Source organism: Saccharomyces mikatae (genome assembly GCF_947241705.1).
Source record: "Saccharomyces mikatae IFO 1815 strain IFO1815 genome assembly, chromosome: 5".
Lineage (NCBI taxonomy): Eukaryota > Fungi > Ascomycota > Saccharomycetes > Saccharomycetales > Saccharomycetaceae > Saccharomyces > Saccharomyces mikatae.
The window spans coordinates 567113-590936 of record NC_079260.1 but is presented as its reverse complement, the minus strand read 5'-3'; the positions used below and the strand labels follow the sequence as shown (position 1 = coordinate 590936).

The 23824-nt window shown below is 36.6% G+C and overlaps 11 protein-coding genes and 1 non-coding gene across 12 annotated transcripts; 6 read left to right on the top strand and 6 right to left on the bottom strand.

Moving 5' to 3' along the window:
- Positions 1-3242: 3242 nt before the first annotated feature.
- On the bottom strand, positions 3243-3617 carry SMKI05G2680 (SRP1/TIP1 family protein; the record flags this gene model as incomplete). The annotated part of the gene is made up of 1 exon (XM_056222037.1): positions 3243-3617. One exon carries the CDS (start codon positions 3615-3617, stop codon positions 3243-3245), a length of 375 nt encoding a protein of 124 aa, XP_056081768.1.
- A 4187-nt stretch (positions 3618-7804) lies between these two features.
- On the top strand, positions 7805-8440 carry FAU1 (5-formyltetrahydrofolate cyclo-ligase; the record flags this gene model as incomplete). The annotated part of the gene is made up of 1 exon (XM_056222036.1): positions 7805-8440. One exon carries the CDS (start codon positions 7805-7807, stop codon positions 8438-8440), a length of 636 nt encoding a protein of 211 aa, XP_056081767.1.
- An 82-nt stretch (positions 8441-8522) lies between these two features.
- Positions 8523-9233, bottom strand: FMP10 (Fmp10p; the record flags this gene model as incomplete). Its single annotated transcript, XM_056222035.1, has 1 exon — positions 8523-9233. One exon carries the CDS (start codon positions 9231-9233, stop codon positions 8523-8525), a length of 711 nt encoding a protein of 236 aa, XP_056081766.1.
- Positions 9234-10746: 1513 nt separating this feature from the next.
- Smki_5.trna20I lies at positions 10747-10820 on the top strand. The gene has a single exon. It is a non-coding gene; the product is annotated as a tRNA-Ile (tRNA).
- A 121-nt stretch (positions 10821-10941) lies between these two features.
- SLO1 (Slo1p) lies at positions 10942-11199 on the top strand (the record flags this gene model as incomplete). The annotated part of the gene is made up of 1 exon (XM_056222034.1): positions 10942-11199. One exon carries the CDS (start codon positions 10942-10944, stop codon positions 11197-11199), a length of 258 nt encoding a protein of 85 aa, XP_056081765.1.
- A 336-nt stretch (positions 11200-11535) lies between these two features.
- Positions 11536-12339, top strand: ISC10 (Isc10p; the record flags this gene model as incomplete). The annotated part of the gene is made up of 1 exon (XM_056222033.1): positions 11536-12339. The coding sequence occupies one exon, from the start codon at positions 11536-11538 to the stop codon at positions 12337-12339; it is 804 nt and encodes a 267-aa protein (XP_056081764.1).
- Positions 12340-12538: 199 nt separating this feature from the next.
- Positions 12539-13210, bottom strand: DMC1 (recombinase DMC1; the record flags this gene model as incomplete). The annotated part of the gene is made up of 1 exon (XM_056222032.1): positions 12539-13210. One exon carries the CDS (start codon positions 13208-13210, stop codon positions 12539-12541), a length of 672 nt encoding a protein of 223 aa, XP_056081763.1.
- Positions 13211-14012: 802 nt separating this feature from the next.
- Positions 14013-15275, bottom strand: PDA1 (pyruvate dehydrogenase (acetyl-transferring) subunit E1 alpha; the record flags this gene model as incomplete). Its single annotated transcript, XM_056222029.1, has 1 exon — positions 14013-15275. One exon carries the CDS (start codon positions 15273-15275, stop codon positions 14013-14015), a length of 1263 nt encoding a protein of 420 aa, XP_056081762.1.
- A 401-nt stretch (positions 15276-15676) lies between these two features.
- BMH1 (14-3-3 family protein BMH1) lies at positions 15677-16480 on the bottom strand (the record flags this gene model as incomplete). Its single annotated transcript, XM_056222028.1, has 1 exon — positions 15677-16480. One exon carries the CDS (start codon positions 16478-16480, stop codon positions 15677-15679), a length of 804 nt encoding a protein of 267 aa, XP_056081761.1.
- Positions 16481-17049: 569 nt separating this feature from the next.
- ECM32 (RNA helicase) lies at positions 17050-20424 on the bottom strand (the record flags this gene model as incomplete). Its single annotated transcript, XM_056222027.1, has 1 exon — positions 17050-20424. The coding sequence occupies one exon, from the start codon at positions 20422-20424 to the stop codon at positions 17050-17052; it is 3375 nt and encodes a 1124-aa protein (XP_056081760.1).
- Positions 20425-21762: 1338 nt separating this feature from the next.
- Positions 21763-22662, top strand: TMT1 (trans-aconitate 3-methyltransferase; the record flags this gene model as incomplete). Its single annotated transcript, XM_056222026.1, has 1 exon — positions 21763-22662. The coding sequence occupies one exon, from the start codon at positions 21763-21765 to the stop codon at positions 22660-22662; it is 900 nt and encodes a 299-aa protein (XP_056081759.1).
- A 304-nt stretch (positions 22663-22966) lies between these two features.
- On the top strand, positions 22967-23701 carry GRX4 (monothiol glutaredoxin GRX4; the record flags this gene model as incomplete). The annotated part of the gene is made up of 1 exon (XM_056222025.1): positions 22967-23701. One exon carries the CDS (start codon positions 22967-22969, stop codon positions 23699-23701), a length of 735 nt encoding a protein of 244 aa, XP_056081758.1.
- Positions 23702-23824: the final 123 nt, after the last annotated feature.

The window sequence follows — 23824 nt, the reverse complement described above, 5'->3', positions numbered from 1 at the left end:
AGGGAAGTAGGGTTCTTTTCACAATGAAACCCCATTCAGTAAGAGCAAATTAGTACTCGTACTTTCCTGTTCATATCTAAAAATCATCTGCAATGACATTTTTGCACTACGAGTCTTTGTAATGTAGTTAAAATGTATTATGGTAAATAAGCAAAAAAAAACTTTTTTTATGGAAAAGCTTATGTCAGCTATAGTTCCACTAGACATAGAAGCTACGGTCTTTCTTTGTAATGTTGGGAATCTGGCATAACTTAAGCTCCGGGCTGTAGCAGCTTGAGTGCCACCGAATGATGGAATTAGGTAAACTAAAATGCGTTTCTGAGGAGATTCTTTGCAATTACAACACATGTACTCCCAACAAACGATTATTGACGATAGCGTTCAAGAAAAAACCAGAGGACTGTAGTAGGCATACGGAAGAACAATTGCAGCCTGAATATTTTGGTGCAAGGTATCTCAAGCTTTCCTACTGCAGAGTTTTCATGCAATGAAAAAAAAAAAGAATTTTCTCAGCACTGTCAAGTAACCTTTCTCGGTCTTTAAGTGTGATGCGCCGAAAAAACAAACGAAATACGAAATCCTGAGAAAAAACCAAGGTGCTAAATTGCTAGAGATGAGGGGAATTATTCTTCTTCAGACAAATTCAGTAGGGAGCTTGACATTACATGTCATGTTATCGAACTTTCAAAGAAAACTTCTAGACATGGGAGGAAAGTCTTCGCATGTCAGCAATTGCTTTCGATTAGACAGGCGTACCTGAAGTAAGCGAGAATGAATGCTCTTTCGTTATAGTTTGCAGCCAGCTTGATTTGCTCAACAAATAATTCCATATAGTAGAGCTTTTTGCATTTTATAAAACACTTTACAGGTTCAGGCCAAGAAATCTAAACAAAAAAGAACTAGAGAACGAGCAAACATTTTTTTTCCTAGCCCTTTTTTGATTGATTCGGTCGCCGCATGAAATGCATTGAATCAGCCAGTGAACATGAACTTCTTGCAGCTTGGTAGTAATTCGTAACAGAAAATCTGTGTATGTTTAATCTGTCATATCTTTTCCCGAGGCTGCTAGTGTTGCCTTGTTCGCGCGAAAAGCTTAAAAAAGTTTGTTAAACTTTCTATAATCTCTTTCGCGATCGGTTAAGATTCACCGTACATAATACGATACCACTCTCTAAATGCCGTATATGATGAAAATGTTTATAGTTCATTTTTTAAACTTGCAAGTGCGATTAGAAGGGCGGTTGAGGTCTACTGCAAAAAGTTCTGTGTTTTGTCATTGAGCTTCGGCTACTGTTCAAGGTTTTATTATAAGGCCTGTGAAAGCTATATCGTTAGGAAAATGATGTTAAAGAAGGTAAATGGTGCACAAAAACTGAAAGGTAGAACTGCAACAGAATCATTATTTGCCCTCAAAACTATCACTGAACTAGTTAGTGCATCATCTCAAAAAGATATGAGTTTTATACGATGGATTTTAAAAAATTGTACTCAGATTATCTCCTTACTTGATGGGTTTTGGGTACTTATTGCCGAGGCATTTACGGGTGATCGCAAGGTTTATACAGTGAAACAGTCGAATATAGTCGGTGCATGTGTTGGTGGTAAATTAAAAGTGCACACTTTATGAGTGACCATGCCATGGTATTTTTAACCAGAGATATCACTTTATAGTATCTTTCGAATTTTCACTGAGTTAAAGATAAAGAAAGAAATATTTGGTTTCCTTACTAAAAATTTAGTTACTTTCCTCTCACGATACCCGCTCCTGTTTGTTTTCTTTTTTATTTGAATAGTAGGTTGGCGACCTTTATTCCTTCTTGCGAATCTCAGCATAATGGTTGATATTTTTAATCCTTCATTGAACGAAGCTCTCTCATTATGTGGGAAAAATCACAACATCATGTGGCGTCTTGAACAATTATATAACTTCATTCTGGGTAGAATTTCAATTTGAAAAAATGTTCCCTAAAATATCCACTGTTCAAGTTCAAGCTGGCACAAAACAAGAAGTATTGACAAATAATGAAAAATATGCTAGGAGTCTCTTGAGCAGAATTTAAAATATTCAGACTGATGAAAGAAATTTGGATTTAAGTTAGTGAACTGAATTGTACATTAAATGACCCCTTCACATTTGAAAGAAAATGTGTGATAACATAACTCAATAATATGATACGCACATCTCTAGACAACTGAGAAATGGGTGAATTTTGAGATAATTGTTGGGATTTCATTGTTGATAAAGGCGGTATTATTATTCAGACATAATATACTATAAGTTCTTCTCCATGATATAGCAATTCACAAAAGGGAATCTATTATTCTACACAATAGTATTTTATTGATTTTCTGTTTTATATGTTGTCATTCATTATTTTTATTACAATATCAATCCTGCGTTTCAGCGTCACTAAATTTGATGACAGTTTCTCATAACTTATGTCATCATTTGACACCATATATGATAATATACTAGTAATACGGTTACTAGTCAATATATGATAGCCAGTCCTTATTCCAACAGTGTAAATCCTTTAAAATGTCTTATCAATCGAAGAAAGTTCAATTTTCCACTGATTATTTACACATCTTCATCGATTATTATTTCTTAAACTCCGGTCTTCTCTATCCATTATTATCGCTTCAAGTGCATCTATATTAGAGATTTCAATCATGTGTCGGCCTCACACTTCTTTTCACTAAAAATTCGCCTCTACATACTCTCCGTCACATCCACTTTATAAATACAAAGACAATAAAACATCAGGTACCAATCTACTACACAAATCACTTTGACTCAATTACGAGTTGGTTTACAGGGGAACTACAGCGCCACATATACTAGATGGCATCCCATTATTATGTTTACCTTCAAATATTAGCCCTTTACTGCAACTCTTCTTTATATTTACTCTTTGCTCTCACTAATAAATACCTATAATCACCTATTTGAGAAGTTACATATATTTACGCAACAAAAGATGTAATTTCTATTACTAAGCATTATAGGTTGCATAGACCCTGACACTAAAGAAAAGGCCCCAGAAAGAGATGATAAGACAAAAAAACAGCCCTTGTACTGGAATGATGAAGTTGATAACCATATAAATATTTTTTATAACATTTCTTTAGAGATGATATTTAATAACTTTATGAAGTTGATTATTTGGACCAAAATACTAAAATGTACATTTTCGTCAATTCTTTTTTTCTGGTGATAATTTCGTTCGTTAAAATCGTTTTTAGTTTGGAATGGCAGTGTAGATACCGTCCTTTGACAAAGCACTAGAGATGGCTGGTCTCAATCTAGTTGAATACCATGGGACACCAGTGATCATTCTGGTGACTTGGTCTGGAGCAACACCAGTCAACATGGTGGTGAAATCACCATAGTTGAAGACAGCTTCAGCAACTTCGACTGGGTAGGTTTCGGTTGGATGAGCGGCTTGGAACAAGTAGTATTGGGCCAAATGAGCTCTGATATCAGAGACGTAGACACCCAATTCAACCAGGTTGACTCTTTCGTCAGATGGAGATAAAGTGGTGGTGGCTGGGGCAGCAGCGACACCGGCAGCGACAACCGCGACACCGGCAGCGATTGAGATTAATTTGACCATTGTATTTGTTTTATTTTTTAGTGGTTATATAAGCTAAAGAGGGAGAAAGAGAATGAAGGAGTTTTCCTAAAGATAGATCTAAGTCGCCCTATTTATATGAATTTCTCAGTCTATGTCTCCACGTTTTATCACAAAATGCTCCACATCTTATTCACATCAAATTAGTTATCACTATGGTGATGCATTTGAATTTGAACGATGCATGCCTACTTCATGGATTTCGTATAAGGTGGCACTGATTCCGGGGACTATATATATTCGTATGTGTGAAATGTGAGAAAGCCAATTATAGGGGTGCAGATGTGCCTTTGAAAAACCCTTCTATGTGCCTGTAGCATTTCTATTCTTGGTCAAAGTATTGTATGCTCTCGATTTGATTTGGACTCTAGTTCAGAACTTCAACGTCAGACACAGGTTCCATTTACTTTAAACGATTGCCATGCAAAAATGTACTCTTCTCTTCCTCGACTAAAATAAAATATTAAGCATGCACTGAGAGTTGTGTAATGTTAAATAGAGTTCATGAATTCACACATTCTTAGTGAATCTGTTGATAACTATGTGGTTTCAAGGATCTAAAAAGCGATCAATCTTCAAGCGATAGAAGTTTCAACTTAACTACTGACAAAGTACTTAGAATAAAGATACTGGGACTAGTTTGAAAAGCTGATTATTATTGTTATGCCCTCTTTGAAAACGTGAAAAGAAAACAATGGGCTACGTGTAAAGATACTTTAATTTTTTCATTACTGACCTTTGGTCACATTTCTTATCTTCAAAAAATCATCCAGTTTTATTTTATTAATATGTATCTCTTGACCACATCCTTGTGAGACTTGAATGGGCGCTTCAACTCACACTGAACCCAAGAATTATAAGCAGTGTTTCAAACAGCTTAGTCAATAAATTAAAAATAAAAGATTCTGGATATTTATTCAGCGGCCTGTTTATTATCTTCCAACTTTGTTCTTGGTAAGGTGGCATCATTTCTAACTACACAATGTGTATTTTGATGTTAACAGTATTCCCCCTCCCCAGATAAAAGCATCATCGAACTGTCTGTTTTCCGAAAAGCCAGAAATGAACTAATATTTGTTTTAGTTTGGATCATCAGGTAGATATTAAAATATAAGAAAGTAAAAGCGGGCTATCAGGTGATTTTTAGTTTTAAATCACTTAAATTTCTTGTGCATTACTTCTACTGTTTATATTATTATCATCATTCTCACTACTATAATGTAAGTAATGTTCAGTTGGAAGGAGAACCAAAATAAAAGCTTCGTGTTATTTATCATTGCGATGATAAAAACATTCATTTTCTAGACTCCTAAGGTATCAAAACGATCAATTTGGTACTCTCAGCACTTTAGGGACCGAGACTTGATAAGAAAATAACAGACATCTCTCGCAGGAAGGAACTTAACAAGCATTGATAAAAAGTTTTCAATTTCCTGTGCTCCCTCTTCTGAATTATTCATTTTCAAACAATTAGAATAGATGCATACCAGAAAGTCTTTCGCTTTAGCAAAATAAACATAACAGACGCAAAACTACTCTGTTCTTTAATCGCAAAAGGCCACCGTAAAACCTTAATCTTAGTAGCTCTGCAATGTCTCCGCATTCTTTCTGGATTTTTCCTTACAGTTTAAGTTTGATTCCCATTTCTTGTGGGGTATGTTGTGATTTAACTAAAGAGGCTGGTCTTCGTTAATGAAGCTAATAATGAATATAGGTTTCAGCAAGTTTCTTTTCGCAAAGGGATATAGATTTTTAGGGAAGCTTCTCGTTTTATTTAACTTACATTAACAAGCGAATGATACTGAAGTTGTCCACAGATTAAAGCCTATTATTTTTCTTAGGGGTTTATGAAGTGGCAAAGGTGTCAAACATTCATTTAGAGGATTAGTTCATTACAATTCTTAAATAAAAAGAAATGGTTTCACTGAACTTCTTTGATAAATAATAAAAAATTTACTTTATGCTCTGTCTCAACATTTATTTGGTTAAACAATCGCCTATTCAACAGTAGTGATGTTATATTGCGCGATGAATGAACCTGAATAGATTTCCAAACCAAGATATATATCGGCGCTTTTCAACTCTATATTCTGATGTTTTCTTTAAGTGCTAGCATATATTGGTTTATATCAGGTACAATTTACTCAAATCTCTCGCATGTAATTTTTTTGTTTTAATACGTGCCTTGGATCTTTGTACTTTTTTTTATTACTAAACACATTCCAATAATCAATACTTGCACTGATAGAAATGAGAAGAATATAATACAGTATTATTCAATAAAATGAGTAGCGAAATGAATGAAATATTATTCCAAAATAATTGAACATGTCATCGATAAGAATGACAGATGTTCTTTTGGAGTGATTTGTTTTGCCAATTTTTCCAGATTTTCATTCTTGAAGAGCTGTACGCCACTAAATATACGATATGGTAAAACATAAGGCAAGTACGGTTGATATATAGTACGAACAATGATTATATACGGACGCTTAACTCTGAGTTCAAGGGCATATATAGAGATGTTCGTGACCAGAATGGTTTTACTATGCTACATATTTCAACTTCTGCCAAAAGTAATTGCTAGGTGTTGGATAAAATGAGCAATAGATATTTCCATTAGAACTGTATGATATTTGTTTCAGCTAGCAATGGTAGTATATATTCCATAAAGCGTTAGTATACCTATAACTTAGGTATATGATAGAATCTTTATAGGAATGATGCTGTTTCATATATTCCTTATCTTGGACTAGAAGTGCAAAAAGAAGCATAGAACATAACGCATATGGCAAACAATTATTGAGATTGATAGCAGAATGGGCTTCTCCAATGAATCATTTTGGTATTACTATCTTGTAATTAGTTGTACTGCGCCGCGATTAAGATTAATAAACACGCAGTTTTGTTGGTTCAGTATATTCTCTTTTGGGTCCATAAAGAAGGATACAAATAATATTATGTTAGGCAATCAAGTGAGCACATAGTGGCTATGTATCATGTGTGGACTTTTAGGGCAAAAAAAATATGTAGATTTGATATTTTCTAAATGTATGAAACTTTCTGACTTATATGCGAAACAATACAAAACTTTTCGGTCAGCAATCTTCAAATCTTCAGAACTATGAGATGTTTTTTTTAAAAAAATTCGTTACCATTTTCTCCAGTAATGGGATAAAGTAAAAGACGAAAAGACTGATGCTATCGTTCCACAAAAATAACATTAACTTTGTTATTATATGTAAGGCCTTTTTTTGGGATCAGTGTATGCACCAAAATTGTTACTTTATATTGTCCGCTATTTCTTGTATCTTGAAGAATTTGTTCTAGCATTGGAAGGTATATCTATGTATCCAACTAGAAAAATATGCTCTAAACAAGAATCATCTACTCTAGGCTTATGTGAGTAAATAATGAAAACGACCAAATAATTGAGGATTGTTGGAGTAGTAGAAATGCGGTGGTATAAGTCATGTTCGAATAGGTTACTCTATTATCTGCATCGTTAACTTGCCAATAAACATAAATAAGAAGCTATCGTAATTCTTTTAACTTCTGTGCAATCATGTGGTATTTTTAATGCGTCATTGAGCAAGCCTAGTCCTATCTTCAAAACATTAGCACCAAAAAAAAATGCAGTACTAACGTCTCAACAATTTCCTCAATGATGTTAATATAAAATAAAAAGTGTGGTTACTGCAATAAATTCATCATTATTTCGCTTAGTTAGTACTTTATTACGTCATTTGTCGGTCTACAACCGTAGAACTTGCTTGTCATCCCAACTATTTGTTTATTCATCAATCTCATTATTATTATTGAAGATAATTTAAGAAAAAAAATGTTGTATTCGAAACCGTCTATTCGTCCATCTCACATCGGCGTTATTTAGCTAAATAACATCACCTTCGGGAAGCCATTCCGTCTGCTTGCAAAGCCTTGTTGAAGTAAGTTTTCTACAAGGAACCTAAAAAATTCAATTCATCATTTTTTATGTTTTAAGATTCTCGTAGTCAAAGTCGTCTTTCGAAGGATCAAATAACGATATCTCATTTTTCTGTTAGTATAAACTTTTTCTGAAGCATATTCCGAGTTTCATTTAAGCAATGGGTGACAAAAAAATGCTATAAGGTATACGTATTACCTTCAAAAAAGCCTACAAGAAGATAATGGCCACTAAGCAATTGCTGAGACGACAAATCAAAAGAGCAATAAATGCTCTTGACCACGATATTATTGCTACGGAGTCGCATACTATATCTCAAGTAGTACGCTCATTAATCGCTTCCGTTAATGCAAGGCGTGTGGCATGCTATATGAGTATGGATAAAGGAGAGGTAAAAACTGGAGAAATTATTAAGAATCTGTTCTCTGATGGTCAAGAGGTTTTTCTGCCAAGATGCACGCATACTTCTGAATCCAAGCGCTTTAAATTACGGGAAGATCATCATCCACATTTGATATTTCATCGAATGGGTAGTTTGAAAATGGTGCATGATTTGAAGCCTCAGGGCCCATATAAACTAAAAGAGCCTGAACCTCACATTGAAGAAGCCGATAAATTGGATGTTGTGTTGGTACCTGGCGTAGCGTTTGATACCAAAACTGGTGCAAGAATGGGCCACGGCGCTGGGTACTATGATGATTTCTTCCAAAGATATGAAATACACCACCAAGGTCAAAGACCTCTCCTAGTTGGACTATGTCTTGTGGAGCAGGTGACTTCACCAATTCCTTTGGAAAAACATGATTCTCCTATGGATTGCATAGTATGTGGAGACGGTTCCATGCACTGGTTTAAATAGTTTCATATATAATATTTACATGATAAAGCTACTTAATAAATAGATAAGCTGGCGGCATTATTTGTTCTTCTTTAGTGTTCTTCTATCGGCTAACAAATGTAGCATTTGCTTTGACCAATGTTCTGTTCCCACTTTGGTCCATCAGTTCAGCCTTTAATTTAGTCTTGCTACCATATTGCTGAAGATCGGTGGTTCTTACTGCAACGAATTGATTAGCCAATGTTGGGAACTTGTATGAAATGCTTAAATCTTTGGTCTCTTGATTTATGTCTTTCGTCCCTTTTTCGAGTCTGATTGCTTCTTTCATCAAGTCTTCAACGACCGTGGCTAAGATACCTCCATGAATCAAAAAGGGATAACCTGTTAATTTCATTCCCAAATGGTATAGTCCCACTGTTTCACGCTTGCTTGGGTTGTAGTATATCCGTGGTGGTATTGCAATTCCACCCGGCGTATTTAACGCTTTTGAAACTAATAAGTTTTTCTCTTCGTTGGCAATCACTTGTACGAACCCTGCTTCTTCCAACTGTTTCACAATAGGTAAACCATTTAGACGTCTATTTAGATCTGCATGATATTTGACAACTTCATCTGCGTTTTTGGGCAGAGAGTCGTATCTCCAATAGGCTAGTAAGTCTGTAAACGTCATATGCTGCGTCAAGTACCAACCCCCAAGAAAGCTTCCCCCAAAAATTGACCATGGAATCCACTTTCTCTTCGGTTTGGAGGCTGTTTTGAAAACAACGCCATTTGTATATCTCCTGAACTGATGTATTGCGATTCTCTTGAACATCTTTGCCCTTATTCAACTTATTGGCACGATCTCTTTCCCTTTATCTTTCTTCTTTTTCTTCAGAAATCCTTTGTGTATCTCGTGTGCTTTATTTCATTTTCTTGTAAGGGGTACATCTCATTGAAAATTTATATTCAGATGAAGCTCTTTATCATATAGAACAAATTATACAGTGCGCTAACAAAGGGGGGTTCTTAACAGTATTTTTTTGGAATTTTTCGATTCATTTCATCAAAGGCTAAAATAAGAGCCCATATCACCCATCTATCACTAGTATGGCATGTTACAACTTTTATTTCCATACATGGGGCCAAAAAAGATGACATAAAACATAAAAACAGCAAAACAGAATCGTCGCTGCATAAAATTTAGGGAGCTTGGTCACAGGGTTTAACCATGGTAACATTTTTAAAGAATTAATGGAGAGCAAGGAGGGAAAGATTGGGTAAGATTGTGTACACTTTTCAATTCTTCATATTAATTGTTTCACCCTCAAGAAGAGCATCCAAAATAATCTTTACGCATGATATTACTGTCTTTTCTAAAAATGGAATCATAAATATTTTTACAATTCTATTTGCCAGTTGGCGAGCTCTTAAAAATTAAATAATCTTCGTATTAGTTTCTCTTGAGCTACCTCTTTCTAGGTTTTCATTTTCTTACGGGTTCTAGAATAGTGTATTAGCCCTGACAAGCCTAATATACTGTTTTGGGGAAATGACTTGTTGTGCAAACGACTTACCAACTGAATTCACAGAATGTTCCTTATCCTATATATAATAAAACACGTATTACACTAAATCGCGAAGGCGCAGAATCTCGAATCTAGACTAATTGTTCAGGTATTTATGCGTTTGAAAGACCGTCTGAAAGAGGCAAAATCATCTTTGCGTACTTAAGCATGCTCTTTGTAGTGAGATTGCTTGATATGGATTCCATAAACGATTCAGTTCAAATTTTAGGATGGTGTATCGTGTTGGAATAAGAATCGACTATCATATACTCACTAGTAGTCATACAACTAGTACATTATCATATACGGTGTTAGAAGATGACATAAGTTATGAGAAGCGGTCATCGAAATAAGTGGAAGCTGAAATGCAAGGATTGATAATGTAATAGGATAATGACTGACAAATATAAAATGACAATAAAAGCATATACATAATTATGTAGAATTACGAGTTCCGTTTATGGGATTCCTATATCCTCGTGGAGAACTTCTATTATATTCTCTATACCAAATAATATTGCCGATATCAACAATGGAATCCCAACAATCATCTCAAAATTCACCCATTTCTCACAAATGTATAGTAGTAATCACTTATTCCAACATAATACCACTATTCATATATGTTGGTTATTATTACTGCTTTGAGTAGAGTGTCTAAGTTCGTTTCAGGTGTCATTAGCAATTACCCTTTTAAGTAATTTCTAATGTTTCATCTACAACATGGTCACTGCTAACGTGTGCTATACTGTTTCAACCATAAAAATTCCATAAATAATTGGTCTCTTGGCCCAGTTGGTTAAGGCACCGTGCTAATAACGCGGGGATCAGCGGTTCGATCCCGCTAGAGACCATTTTTTTATCAGCATAAAAATGAGAGAAGAAGCTTTTATATATGAGTTCAATATCTGAAGAACTATTGGAAAAACCAGCTGATTTATTGAGCAATTCAAAAGAACACAGGTAAAAAAAACAATGCCAAAGGAAAACATGGACACTAAGTCATCGATAGCGGACCACTCTTCTATTGAAGCTAATCTTGGTGAAAGGGAAATAAAAACAAAAAATGAGAGGATGATGCGGCAAACGAAACTTTTAAAAGACACCTTAGACTTGCTATGGAATAAAACTCTGGAACAACAAGAGGTATGTGAGCAGTTAAAGCAACAAAATGATTATTTAGAAGATTACATTGGCAACTTGATGAAATCCAGTAATGTATTAGAAAAATAACGTTTCAGTGTAATCTTTTTATCAAATAAATAGGCCAGTCAAATGCATACACCGTATGATATCTGAAGAAAATTCCTTTTAGTTGTTTTCCTCTTTTCTGGTATCCACCTTTTGCGCTTGTTTTGAAAAGAAATCAGAATGACTTGGGTCTGGAGGATGCCACAAAGAATACGTAGAGAAAAATTGTTGAAATACTTGAAGGGAAATTTCAAGAGATTATATTGCGGTAATCCATGACTATAGAAGAATATATTTTAAGAATTTTTAAACACTAGCTTTTTTGTTCTGTTACCTGTAGCTAGCCCTCAAGTATTTATTCTTAGGCATAGTGGAAAAATGGATGTCGATGAGAGATTGCAGCAAGATGAAAACCAAACACACCTTTTTTTACAGAGAAAACCAAGTGGTTTCTTAATAAAAGAAAAGGTCACTACAATATCCAAGGATTCTGATAATATAAGGCTTCGTGACTTGAACTTTAATCATAGGAAAAAAAAAGATGAAAAAACGAGAGCGGAGCAGGTCCCCATTCAGATAAGCTTTAAAAAGTCTAAGAAGTCTGAACTACGCAACGGGTCAGAATCAATTGAATTGAGTGATATCAACCTTGATTATATACCGGATTCTCCACCTATAGAGAATATATCAGGGCCTGGAAATTCTACTGTTGTCACACCAAAAAATATAATACACTTACAATCAGACGCAGACCTTATTCTAAAAGAATGCGACCATAATTATGACTGTGGTCCTTTTTATCGTCTGTACAACTACGAGAATAGAATTGAGATCGATGATTATGAAGCTATAATAAAGGCCATATTAACCGATGAAATTGCCGGTACTTATCCCGTCTTTGAACGGGAATTAGAGTATCAAGAACTTAAAACTCTTGTCAGAAAGAGGGACTACATCTTATATTATTTGTTATCAAAGGATCATATGGGCTTTTTTCGGTTAAGAGAAGAAAGAACTTTGTTTTATACGTACCCTTCAATTGCGTATACTAGTCCGTTGGGGTATCTAGATGATGGGTCTGAAAACGAGCTATTCGCTGAGGAAGATGACGAGGTGCTTCAGTCATTTGATTTCGAGAACATGTCATCCGTAAGGACTTTAGACAGTAACGTATGGCGATAGTTAATGCTTAGTTTTCTATATATATATATGTGCTGTGTAATGTTAGGTTTTTTTCCTTAGGACAACCACCATTTTTTTGGAATCATTCATAGTTTAAACTTTGTAAAACAAAAAAGCATATAAAAATATTAATTCCACAAACCAATAGAAAGTTTCTCAAAGAAGCAATGTCATTTTCATTAAATACAATACACAAGATCTAGTCATTTGAATCGGTGATACCTTTTTCACCAATTACGTAAACACATTCTTTTTCGGGCATATCTGGAGAATCTTGTAACTTGGCAACTCTTTCATCACCGCGTCCTTTTCTCAATAGAATCCTTGTTGCTGAAGCATGTGCCAATACATGCCCTCCAATTGGTTTTCTACCATCTGCGGAGGCAAATAGTGCAGACGCACCCGGATCTGATTGTACCTGGTTTGTTAAAAATACTGCGACGTTGAATTCTTCTGCCAATCTGTTTAATTTGAAAAGATGTTGGTTTAGCTTTTGTTGTCTTTCACTTAGCTCACCTCTACCGCAATAGTCTACCCTAAAATTCGCCATTATAGAATCTACCACGATTAAGCGATAATCTCCAGAACTAAGCTCCTCACCTAATTGTTCTACAAGTTCCATTTGATGTTCACTATTCAGAGCCCTAGCATATGAAACGTTTGCCAAACATGACTCAGGATCCAATTCGTAACCTTCTGCAATTTGCTTGATCCGCTCAGGCCGGAAGGTACCTTCTGTGTCGATATATGCCACTTTGCCTTCACCGCCACCCATTTCCCTCGGAAGCTGCGTTGTCACACACAAAGTATGAGACATCTGTGTCTTACCACACCTGAATTCACCGAATACTTCTGTGATACTCATTGTCATTATTCCACCCCCCAGGATAGAGTCCAATTGTTTAGATCCAGTTGATAAGGAGTACACACGTTGTCTTATGTCCAATTGAACAGTGGCGGGAATAAAGCCTACCTGTATGATTTTACCTGCGGCTTCTTTGATCTTTTCCACTTTTACCTCACTTAAGCCCTTGATTCTACATAAATGTCTTCTTGTTGTTGACAAAACGGTCTATAGCTAGAGGACAATTAACATCCAAATTAAAATGGTTAGTAAAAAGAAAGAAAAAAAAACGTTCACTGCGCATCATTATAAAAAAGTTACTATAACATACATTGACAGTGTATATACCACCTGATTTCAATTTTTGCAGGTCGGAGGCATTGATACCATAGTTTTGTAATTCATCAACGCTAAGAATATTCTTTGTTGTATCACTGTCGACTTCAGTTCCTGTAACAGACATATTTTGTTTGAATTGTTCGTGCGTTAGCCTAGAACATTAAGGGAGACAAGAAAGATAAAACAGAATCTGAAGAAGCCAAACCTTGATTATTTTAATTAGTCTCCCTTCCCTTTATATAAAAAGCTGATTGTTGGGCGGCTATTTTCGGTGAGTTAGCAACTGCGTTTCCCTATATTATGTGGGGGGGGAACCGGAGAAAAAAACAAGCAAGCCATAAAAAAGAGCTACATTCTTGATATACAGTTGAAATATACTTGATTTACATTTCTTGCTATAAAAATGGTACTTCCGGGAAAGAATATTTGGCGATCATAGGATTATTATAGTTATTTCTTTTTCTACATTGTTATTTTGCTTTGCGATTTGTTAATCTCTAGAGGCAAAGCCTTGCTTCTTGAAGTCCCAAGTGTCTTCAGGGATTCTACCTCTTAAAGTTGGAGTTTCTGTGCCTTTCACGTAAACATCTTCAAATAGGATGGATAATTTAGCTTCTGGAGGAGGAGCAGCATCAGCCAATTCAACTTGTTCATCGACGTATTTTCTAGCAGACTTGTCGTAAGCCTTGACTTCCGCCTCAGTGGCAATACCCAAATCGATCAAATGCATCTTGAGACCAGCGATTGGATCATTCTTGGATCTCATGTGCTGAATTTCGTCTCTAGTTCTATACGTGGTACCAGGATCGGACATAGAATGACCACCGTATCTATAGGTTTCATACTCCAAAACAAGAGGACCTTTACCGGATAGACACCAGTCCTTTGCAAACTTAGATGCTTGATACACGGCCAGAATATCCATACCGTTAACCTTTAAACCTGGAATGTATTGACCACGCTTAAAATATTCAGTCATCGCAGAGGACCTTGAAGCAGCTGTACCCATACCGTACTTGTTGTTCTCACAGCAAAATACAACGGGCAAATTCCATAATTTGGCCATGTTGAAAGCTTCGAATACTTGACCCTGGTTGGATGCACCATCACCATACAAAGTGAAAGAACAAGCGTCTTCGTTCTTGTATTGGTGAGCGAAGGCTAAACCGGCACCCAAAGGAACTTGTGCACCAACGATACCGTTACCACCATAGAAACCCGGAGCATAAAGATGCATGGAACCACCTTTACCAAAGGAGACACCGGCTCTTCTACCCATCAATTCAGCCAAAACGGCTTTCACAGAAGCACCTCTCATGAAGGTGAAACCATGACATCTATAAGATGTGATAATGGAATCCAATTTAGTGATAGCATTTTCGATACCGACAGCAATAGCTTCTTGGCCGACAGATAAATGGCAGAAACCTCTAATTTTCTTAGCCTTATACAAGGCATCACAGGCCATTTCCATTCTTCTGATGATGACCATATCTTTATACATCTGTAACAAGGTGGCTTTGGAAGTCTCATAAGACAAGTCTGGTGGGTCCAGGAGATACGATTCAAAAGAGGACTCAGGTAACTCGATTTGCACCGTGTCCGAACCTGCGATATCTTCAGGAGCTTTGTTATCGTTTGTTTTTAAAGTTGCCATCGTACGAATATGGCCTAGTCTTGCAGAAGTGTGAAGAACACCTCCTAACCCACGGACCAATTGCGATGGTTGGCGTTTGAATGAAGCAGCAAGCATTGGCACAAACGTCGTTTACCTTCTTGTTTCTGTATATAACCCTTATGAAGTCTCAGTTGTGACAAGAGTAAAAAGTTTTTGCCGTTAAGAAAGTGAAGTTGCTTCTTGTTATATCAGAGGGGATTGTTGTCGGGAGTCATGATGCGACGTTTACCCGGGCAGACGAAGAAGGGGTGGAGGAATCAGAAGAGAGGTAAATAAATATACACGTCAAAACAATATAATTCAAGTAACACATACAGAGACATACCCACGCGATTGTGTGTGTATGATCGCATGTTGATGTTATATATACACATATAGAAATAGATATATAATGGCGATAATGAACTATAAATTATTACACCCCCGTTCTTTTTTTTCTGTTTTTTAATAATTTTTCTTTAGATTTATCGGAATACTTACTTTGGTGCTTCACCTTCGGTTGCAGCAGGTGCCTGCTGCTGTTGGTGTTGTTGTTGTTGTTGTTGGTCTTCAGCCTGGCCGGATTCCGACATGTCTGAGGTCCATAAAGTTAGATTGTCCCTTAGTAGTTGCATGATCAGTGTGCTATCTTTGTATGATTCTTCGGATAAAGTGTCCAGCTCAGCAATAGCGTCATCGAAAGCTTGTTTGGCCAAATGGCAGGCCTTGTCTGGAGAGTTTTGAATTTCGTAATAGAAGACAGAGAAATTTAGCGCCAAACCTAGACGAATTGGGTGGGTTGGTGGTAACTCCGTAGTGGCAATCTCAGAAGCAGTTTTGTAAGCTTCTAACGAAGCATTCGTAGCCTTTTCTCTAGCATCGCCACTAGAAAATTCAGCCAAATAACGGTGATAGTCACCCTTCATCTTATAATAGAACACCTTAGACTCACCAGTGGTGGCAGATGGAATCAAGTGGGAGTCTAGCACGGACAAAATGTCGTCAGAAATCTTGGTTAACTCCGTCTCGATCTTCGAACGGTACGAGCGAATCAACTCGACCTGGTGTTCTGACTTCTCCTTGGACTCCTCCTTTTGCTCGATAGAAGAAACAATTCTCCAGGAAGCACGACGAGCACCAATAACGTTCTTGTAAGCAACAGACAACAAGTTACGCTCTTCGACAGACAACTCTTGGCCAGAAGAGGCAACAGTCTTCATATTTTCGACCATTTCTTCGTAACGTTCGGCTTGTTCAGCCAATTTAGCCAAGTACACAGAGTCTTCACGGCTGGTTGACATGTTTATCTCTAGTTTATCTTTAGTTTACTTTCTTTTCTCACTTGCTTGCGCTGCCAGTTTTGAAAAGTACGAAAAAGTAAGTTATCTTTGGAGAAACCACACGGTTTTATCTTACGGTTTGTTTCGTTCTCAGATTTAAGGTCCAATAATAAAGAGTTTCGTTTTCCTTTTTTCTTTTCTGCTGCGCGTGGAAAAGCGTGTCTTTTCTCTTACCCCTGTTTTTTTTGTTTTTTTGTTTTTTGCTTTTCTTTGCTTTTTGCCTCGTCTCCCCGCGCCCCGCCCGCAAAGAGGAAGCTGTTTGCCACCGAGCTTCCTCTTTTATCCCAAGGCCCGGATAAAGCAGCTTCCGCAAACGCTCCCTCCGCTTTCTAAAGAGGAAGCCCGTCACGTGGCTGCGCTGTCACCCCTTTTTTTTGCGCTGTGTCTTCGATCTACCAATGTTCCGTTCTATAACAATCTATAAGTATACTGTTTATTTATCTATTTATTAATGTGTATCTGTTTTTGTATCGTGCAATCAAAGCACAGAATAGAATTTCTTAATCATTTTTGATACTTTTTGTAATGGGTTAGTAGAGTGCTAGATCCGTGAATATGGCATCTTGGTCCTCGAGGTAATCAATGTAGTCTCTCCATAGTGGGTCTCCCTTTCTTAAGACATTCTTGTTCCCCACCACGATTAGTCCGTGCTTGGCTCTTGTCAATGCCACGTTTAGCCTTCTCTTGTCACGTAAAAAGCCGATTTTGTTCTCGGTGTTATTTCTGACACATGAAAATATGATGAAAGATTTCTCGTGCCCTTGAAAGGAGTCCACAGTCGCGACGTGCAGGCCATTAATGATGTTAATCACATTGTTTTGTAGGCTACTGGCGGCTCCTTCGGATCCGGCCGCGTTAAATAGTTCGATTTCGTCATATTCTTGTTGCATGGAAATCTGTTTGGGGTTGATAACTACATTTTTGGTCAAAATGTCGGACAAGAGGTCACGCTGTGCAGAATAGGGCGTTACGACACCTATTTCTTCCAGCGGCACTTTCTTGTCTAACATTAGTATTTGGATGATTTTTACAATCTCTGCACATTCATGTTTGTTTTCGTACGTAAACCCGACTATTTCCCTTTGTGTGCTTCTAACTCTGCTCTCGGGCCCCAAATCGCATTGATAGAAAAATAATGGATGTTGTACGCCAGGCCATCCCTTTTGTTCATCCGTCACACCGTCTTTCAATTCACCGTTATAGATTTTCTTGATGGGAAATTCGCTAATCTTTGGATGCATTCTGTACTGTGTATCCAGCATTAGTGGGTTCTTGTAAGTACCGTTTGACAAAACTCTTTCGAATAGCGAGGTTTCCAGCTGAGGGATGTTACTAAAACTTGATAATTGCTTTTCATCACCGACGAAAACGAAATTTCTTATACCAGGTAATGAGAGTGGGACTAACGTCGAAGCCTCTGAGGACTGTGTTGCTTCATCCATTATTACCACGGGACACTCTTTGATGACTTTTAATTCGCGACCACCAGCAGCGATGTTAGTTGTGAAAATGATTTGCGACTGAGATACGACCTTGTTGGTGATACGATTCTTCTCTTTGTAAAACTTTGTATCCTCTGACTTCGAGATAATCTCGCCTCTGCGAGATTTGTTTGCCACCACTTGCATATCTGGGGAGAGGTTTTTATACACAATATTGTGTAGGCAAATCTCGCCCAGTGGATGATCATTACCATATTGTTGTTCCTTTTTCTTTGACAAAATTCTCAAGATCTTTATCTGTGGTCTATTTTCCATAACTTTCTCGGCAATATTATCAATGGCAATATTGGATGCGGCGACACATAATATTGGAAATGCATGGAATCTTTCAATTACTTGAATAATTATCTCTTCAATGGTTGATGTCTTACCTGTACCAGGTGGGCCTCGTAAAATTGTAATGCTGTTGTTTAAAACATGTTCCACTGCAGTCTTTTGAGATCTGTTCAATTTGCTGCTTGAGAACTTCAACCTATTATCGAAATAAATCTCTTTAATAGGCTTCTGGCCCAACAACAGATCAATAAACTTTGGGTTCGTGATACGTGTCATGGCAAACAAGATTCTACTAGTTTGCGCAGAAGTTGGCAGTAGCTTAAATTGAGATGATCCATTTTTGGTTGGCAAACTCAAATTATTCCACGAGAATAGCTCTACTAACAATACATACTTACCTCTTTGAATTGAAAGCTCTTTGATAAAAATATACCAAATTTGTTGTTCATCCTGAGTGCAGAAAAAGAAAGGTTGTCTTTCATTAAATGCTGGCCTGCCCAGTGCGAGCAAATTAGCTGGCAATAATTTTTCAAGCTCGGAATTATTGTTTTTGTCGACCTGGATTATAAAAGCTGTATCTTTTTCATTGCGAGGCCATAATATGCTAAAGTTCTGAACAAAATCGTTTTCTAATCTTTGTTCCAAGAAGAGGGCGTACGAATAATCATTTAGGTATGAATTCAAATCAGGATATGATAAAGTTGGTTTGAAGGCATTATATTTAGTCAATGTTTCGCCTTCTTCATAAATGAGCTTCCCGTCCCTGGTTTTATCAACAACGCTCTTGTCTTGATGTAATTTTGTCTCTGATTTTTTGGAAACAATTGAAGAGAAGGAACTTTCTTTCAGCGCTGATTTATCAGCCCTCTTTTTCTGATTTCTGGTTTTAGTAATCGGAGTGAGCTTTCCGTTTGGGCTAACACTGGGTTCTTTGGAAGATTCAGCATCAGAGCCGATTGTCCATTTGCTGGTCTTTTTATCTGGCTGATTATTTATTTTTTTGTTAAGTACACTTTTTCTACTAGTTGAACTTAATTTTGGTTCTCGTGCATTCTCATTACTCCTTTTACTATTGTCTTTAGTCTTTTGGTTTGCATATACTTTTTTGTCCTTCTTCAAACTACCACCTTTCTTAGTTCCCGGCACGCTTTCATTCGGATACTTTTGTTGCGACAATTGAGGTTTGGCAACTGATTTGATTTTACTTTTGACGTTAGAATTTATTGTAGCACGGCCATTGGCTTTATTTCTGGTCTCTGATGTAGGCTTCGTATTTTCATTATTTTTATCAGTATATATTTTGTGCTCTCTCTCTTTCTTTATCCCACTTCCAGTATTTTTCTTTCTGTTGTTTGTCTTGTTCCCTTTTCCTTTGTGTACATTTGACGAACTAAGATTATTCCTATTGGCTTCTAGTTTGTTAGCTTTTGCAGCAATATTAGGATCGCTTTCCACTGCTTTAAATCCTTTGAAATTTCTTAGACTGGAATTGCTAGAGCTTTGAATAGTACTATTTTCTTTCTTGACTTCATATGCTATTCTACTTATTTTGGCCTCGAAAGTTTCCTTTTTCTCCTTCTTAATCTTACTATCCTTTCTGCCCTTCTTTCCCCTGCCAACTCTTCTCCCACCCTTTTTTCTGGACTTTCTAGTACTGTTTGGTGTTTCGTTTAGCCCCAAATAGATGTATAAAAATTTTCCACTTTTTTCAGAAATGAAGTCTTTATCTCTGTTCGACTTCAGCAAACATGTAGCACACAATACTTCTCCATTCCTATTTGCACTCAAATTAGACTCTTCTCCACAGTTATCACAACAACACTCCCTGACCTTAACATACTTCTCCCAAAACTTTAATATGGAACCGTTTTGCAACGAATAGCTAGTTGACGGACGTTCCGTCTCTGAATATTCTTTTCGAAAACATGAATTACAAAGTAAGATCATATCTTCGCCTCCAAACCTGATGATTTGAAGCTGGTGAATATTTGCATCTTGGCATTCTTCACAGCAAATGTCTTCATCATTTGAAGTATCGAAGGCAGTTTTATGCCTGGTAGTTGAGAGATGTTTCATCATCTGCTCAGCATTTAAGAGTTGGCCACATGTTCTGCACTGAAAGGACATGGTGAAGTATTTTGAATCAGCCAAACTGAACTTGCTGAATTCCTACAGTTCTGATCATAGTCTATGTGCTCAAACTACTTCACACATAAATAAGTATTTTTAAGCTTTTAATTGACATCCCAATTACAGGGATTACCCGTTCGAAAGGTTTAATGTGAACCTCCATTGTAATAGAATAGCAAAATTAGCAAGACTCTCTGTATTGAGGGTTAATGGAGTTATCCAGTTTATGCTACCAACGAGACCATGGATCACAACTGTTATTTTTTTTTTAAAATTATTATTTAATGGGAGCTGTTGTACATAATATCTTTCTATTGCTCTTTTAGGAGATCAACTTTTTCAAATAAGATATGGCCTTTGATATGATAATCTCTCTGACCACACTCTTTGCAGTCCTTGTTACATCCATTTTTTATGTCCGTATACTTAATGTGAATGATTCAAAAATGGAGTCAATTGTACCGGTTCAATATAAGTAGTGAGAATCAGCTAAACTTGGTGTCAGTGACATCAAATTTACACTAGAAGGCGGCTTTTTCGAAAGCGGTCAATTTTGCTATTTTGGATTATCATGGGATTGAAAGCTTCTCCAACCTCTAGATAAGATTGTATTTATGTATTTATATTTACGCAAAAGTACATCAAATTATTTATGCATGAAAAAATTTCGGCTGTAAATGTTGTGTGCTGTTTAATTACTACATATGAGGTTAGAATGTTTTAGTATCCGAAAGCCTTCAAAGTACATATATTTCCAATAGCCCGTGAATACTACATTTGAATCAATTCTGTTCTTTGGAATAACATTCTGATGTAATTTTTGAATGGTGACGTACCCATTATATATTTCCAAGCAGGTCTATAAAACTCAGATAATACTGCTGGTGCTTAGTAGTCACTTTGGCACGTCACGTTAATATCAGAGTTTTTGTATATACATTTCTGCTATGTCATAATCTATTCATGTTCAAGCATTTTCTGCGGATTTCCTTCAGGATAACTCCGTAATAATGATCGTTCTGATTAGCGTAAAATGAAGTCCTACATAATACCAAATATAATCAAGCGCTAGTAAATGGAATGTTCTACAATTTAATTTGAATGGAAATCATGTGTGATTTCATCATTTTTTGGCACGAATGAGTCATAACTTATGTATTAATGTTGGTTGTGGTTCACGGTATCATTTTTTTTCTTAATATTCCCACATTATTCTCATCCATACAAATGGAAATAAAGTTCACTTTTTTGATATATCTTATGCGATAGTAGCTTTCCTCGGTTCTTGATGAGAATTTCTTTTCTCTAGGAAAATAAAGAAATCATCTCATAGTAATGTCTACTTTTTCTGCTTCTGATTTCAATTCAAAAAGGTATTCGTCTTCAAGACCTTCCTACCCTTCTGAATTTTACAAGATAATTGATGAATACCACAAGGGGGAGAGAAATTTACTTGTCGATGTTGGGTGTGGACCAGGTACTGCAACTTTACAGATGGTTAAAGAACTAAAACCGTTCGACCAAATTATCGGAAGTGACCTTTCAGCCACCATGATTAAAACTGCAGAAATTATAAAAAATGGAAGTCCCGATACATACAAGAACGTTTCATTTAGAGTCTCTCCGAGCGATAATTTTGAATTTCTAGGTTCTGGCTTGGTGGACAAGCAAAAGGTTGATATGATCACGGCTGTAGAATGTGCGCATTGGTTCGATTTTGACAAGTTTTTACAATCAGTGTATGCCAATTTAAGAAAAGACGGTACCATTGCTATTTGGGGATACGCAGACCCAGTCTTCCCAGAATACCCCGAATTTGATGAATTGATGATTGAAGTTCCTTACGGAAAGGATGCATTGGGGCCATATTGGGAACAACCAGGCAGAGCTCGCCTTCGCACCATGCTAAAGAACTCTAACTTGGATCCAGTACGTTTTCATGATATTCAGGTTTCATACTTCAATGCGAAAGATGTTAGAAACAAAGAAAGACTCCATCAAAATACAGAGAAACCACTGTTTATAAGAAAGCAAATCACTTTAGTCGAGTTTGCTGAGTATATCAGGACCTGGAGCGCTTACCATCAATGGAAGCAGGATCCGAAGAACAGAGACAAAAAGGATATTGCAGATTGGTTTATTGAAGAATCACTGAGAAGAAGACCGGAACTTACCGCCAACACCAAGGTTGAAGTTGTTTGGAATACCTTCTACAAATTTGGAAGAAGAACCTGAGCATCTTGGCCAATAAATATCTGACTTATGAATTTTTAGTAAGAGCGCGCGTTTTGATTGGCGGAGCCCCGCGACGTAAATTATTTCACAAATTTCCTACAGAAGGTATTTCATCTTCAAGTTGGTTAATATATAGCTTAAATAGCAAATTAGAAATAACTAATTAAATTATTCTTCTAAACGCCTATTATATTTAAAGTTAATTGTTTTTTGTGGTGGTATCATTGTTTTTTTGAGATTGTGAGTATAATTTATTTTTGCGTTTACATATTGCAGAGTTTCTACGTTCTTCCCTCCAAAAAAGATGACCGTAGTTGAAATAACCAATCAGGACCAATTCACGCAATTTACCACTACAGATGCTGCTAATAAACTAATTGTGTTGTATTTTCAGACTCAATGGGCCGATCCTTGCAAAAACATGAGCCAGGTGCTTGAGGTTATTAGTGAAGAAGTTAATCAAAAAGATGTCCGATTCTTATCAATAGATGCTGACAAACATCCAGAAATAACAGACCATTTTGAAATCACAGCTGTGCCATACTTTGTTTTTGTTCAAAACGGTACTATTGTGAAAGAGATATCTGGAGCAGATCCAAAGGAGCTTGTGAAATGTTTAGAGGCTCTTTCTGGTGGTTCCGCCTCATCAGCGAACAATAATAAGGGTCCCAAATCTACTTCGGAAGAGGAGAATAGTGGATCTTCCGAAGATGAGGAGGAAGAAACGGAAGAAGAAATAAATGCAAGGCTGGTGAAGCTAGTGCAAGCAGCACCGGTAATGCTGTTTATGAAAGGAAGCCCATCAGAACCTAAGTGTGGATTTTCTAGGCAATTAGTGGGTATTCTCAGAGAACATCAGATAAGGTTTGGATTTTTTGACATATTAAGAGATGATAACGTTAGACAAAGTCTGAAGAAATTCTCCGATTGGCCTACTTTTCCTCAGTTGTATATAAACGGGGAATTCCAAGGAGGTTTGGATATCATTAAGGAATCGATAGAAGAGGATCCTGAATACTTTCAACATGCTCTACAGTAGGAGCGAGCTTTCCCATGGCGAAACTTTATTCATATACACATACACGCACGTATATATATACATGTATTATTTATTCGGAGATGTAACATGCATATATCAAAGTGAAACACTTTATGATAGTTG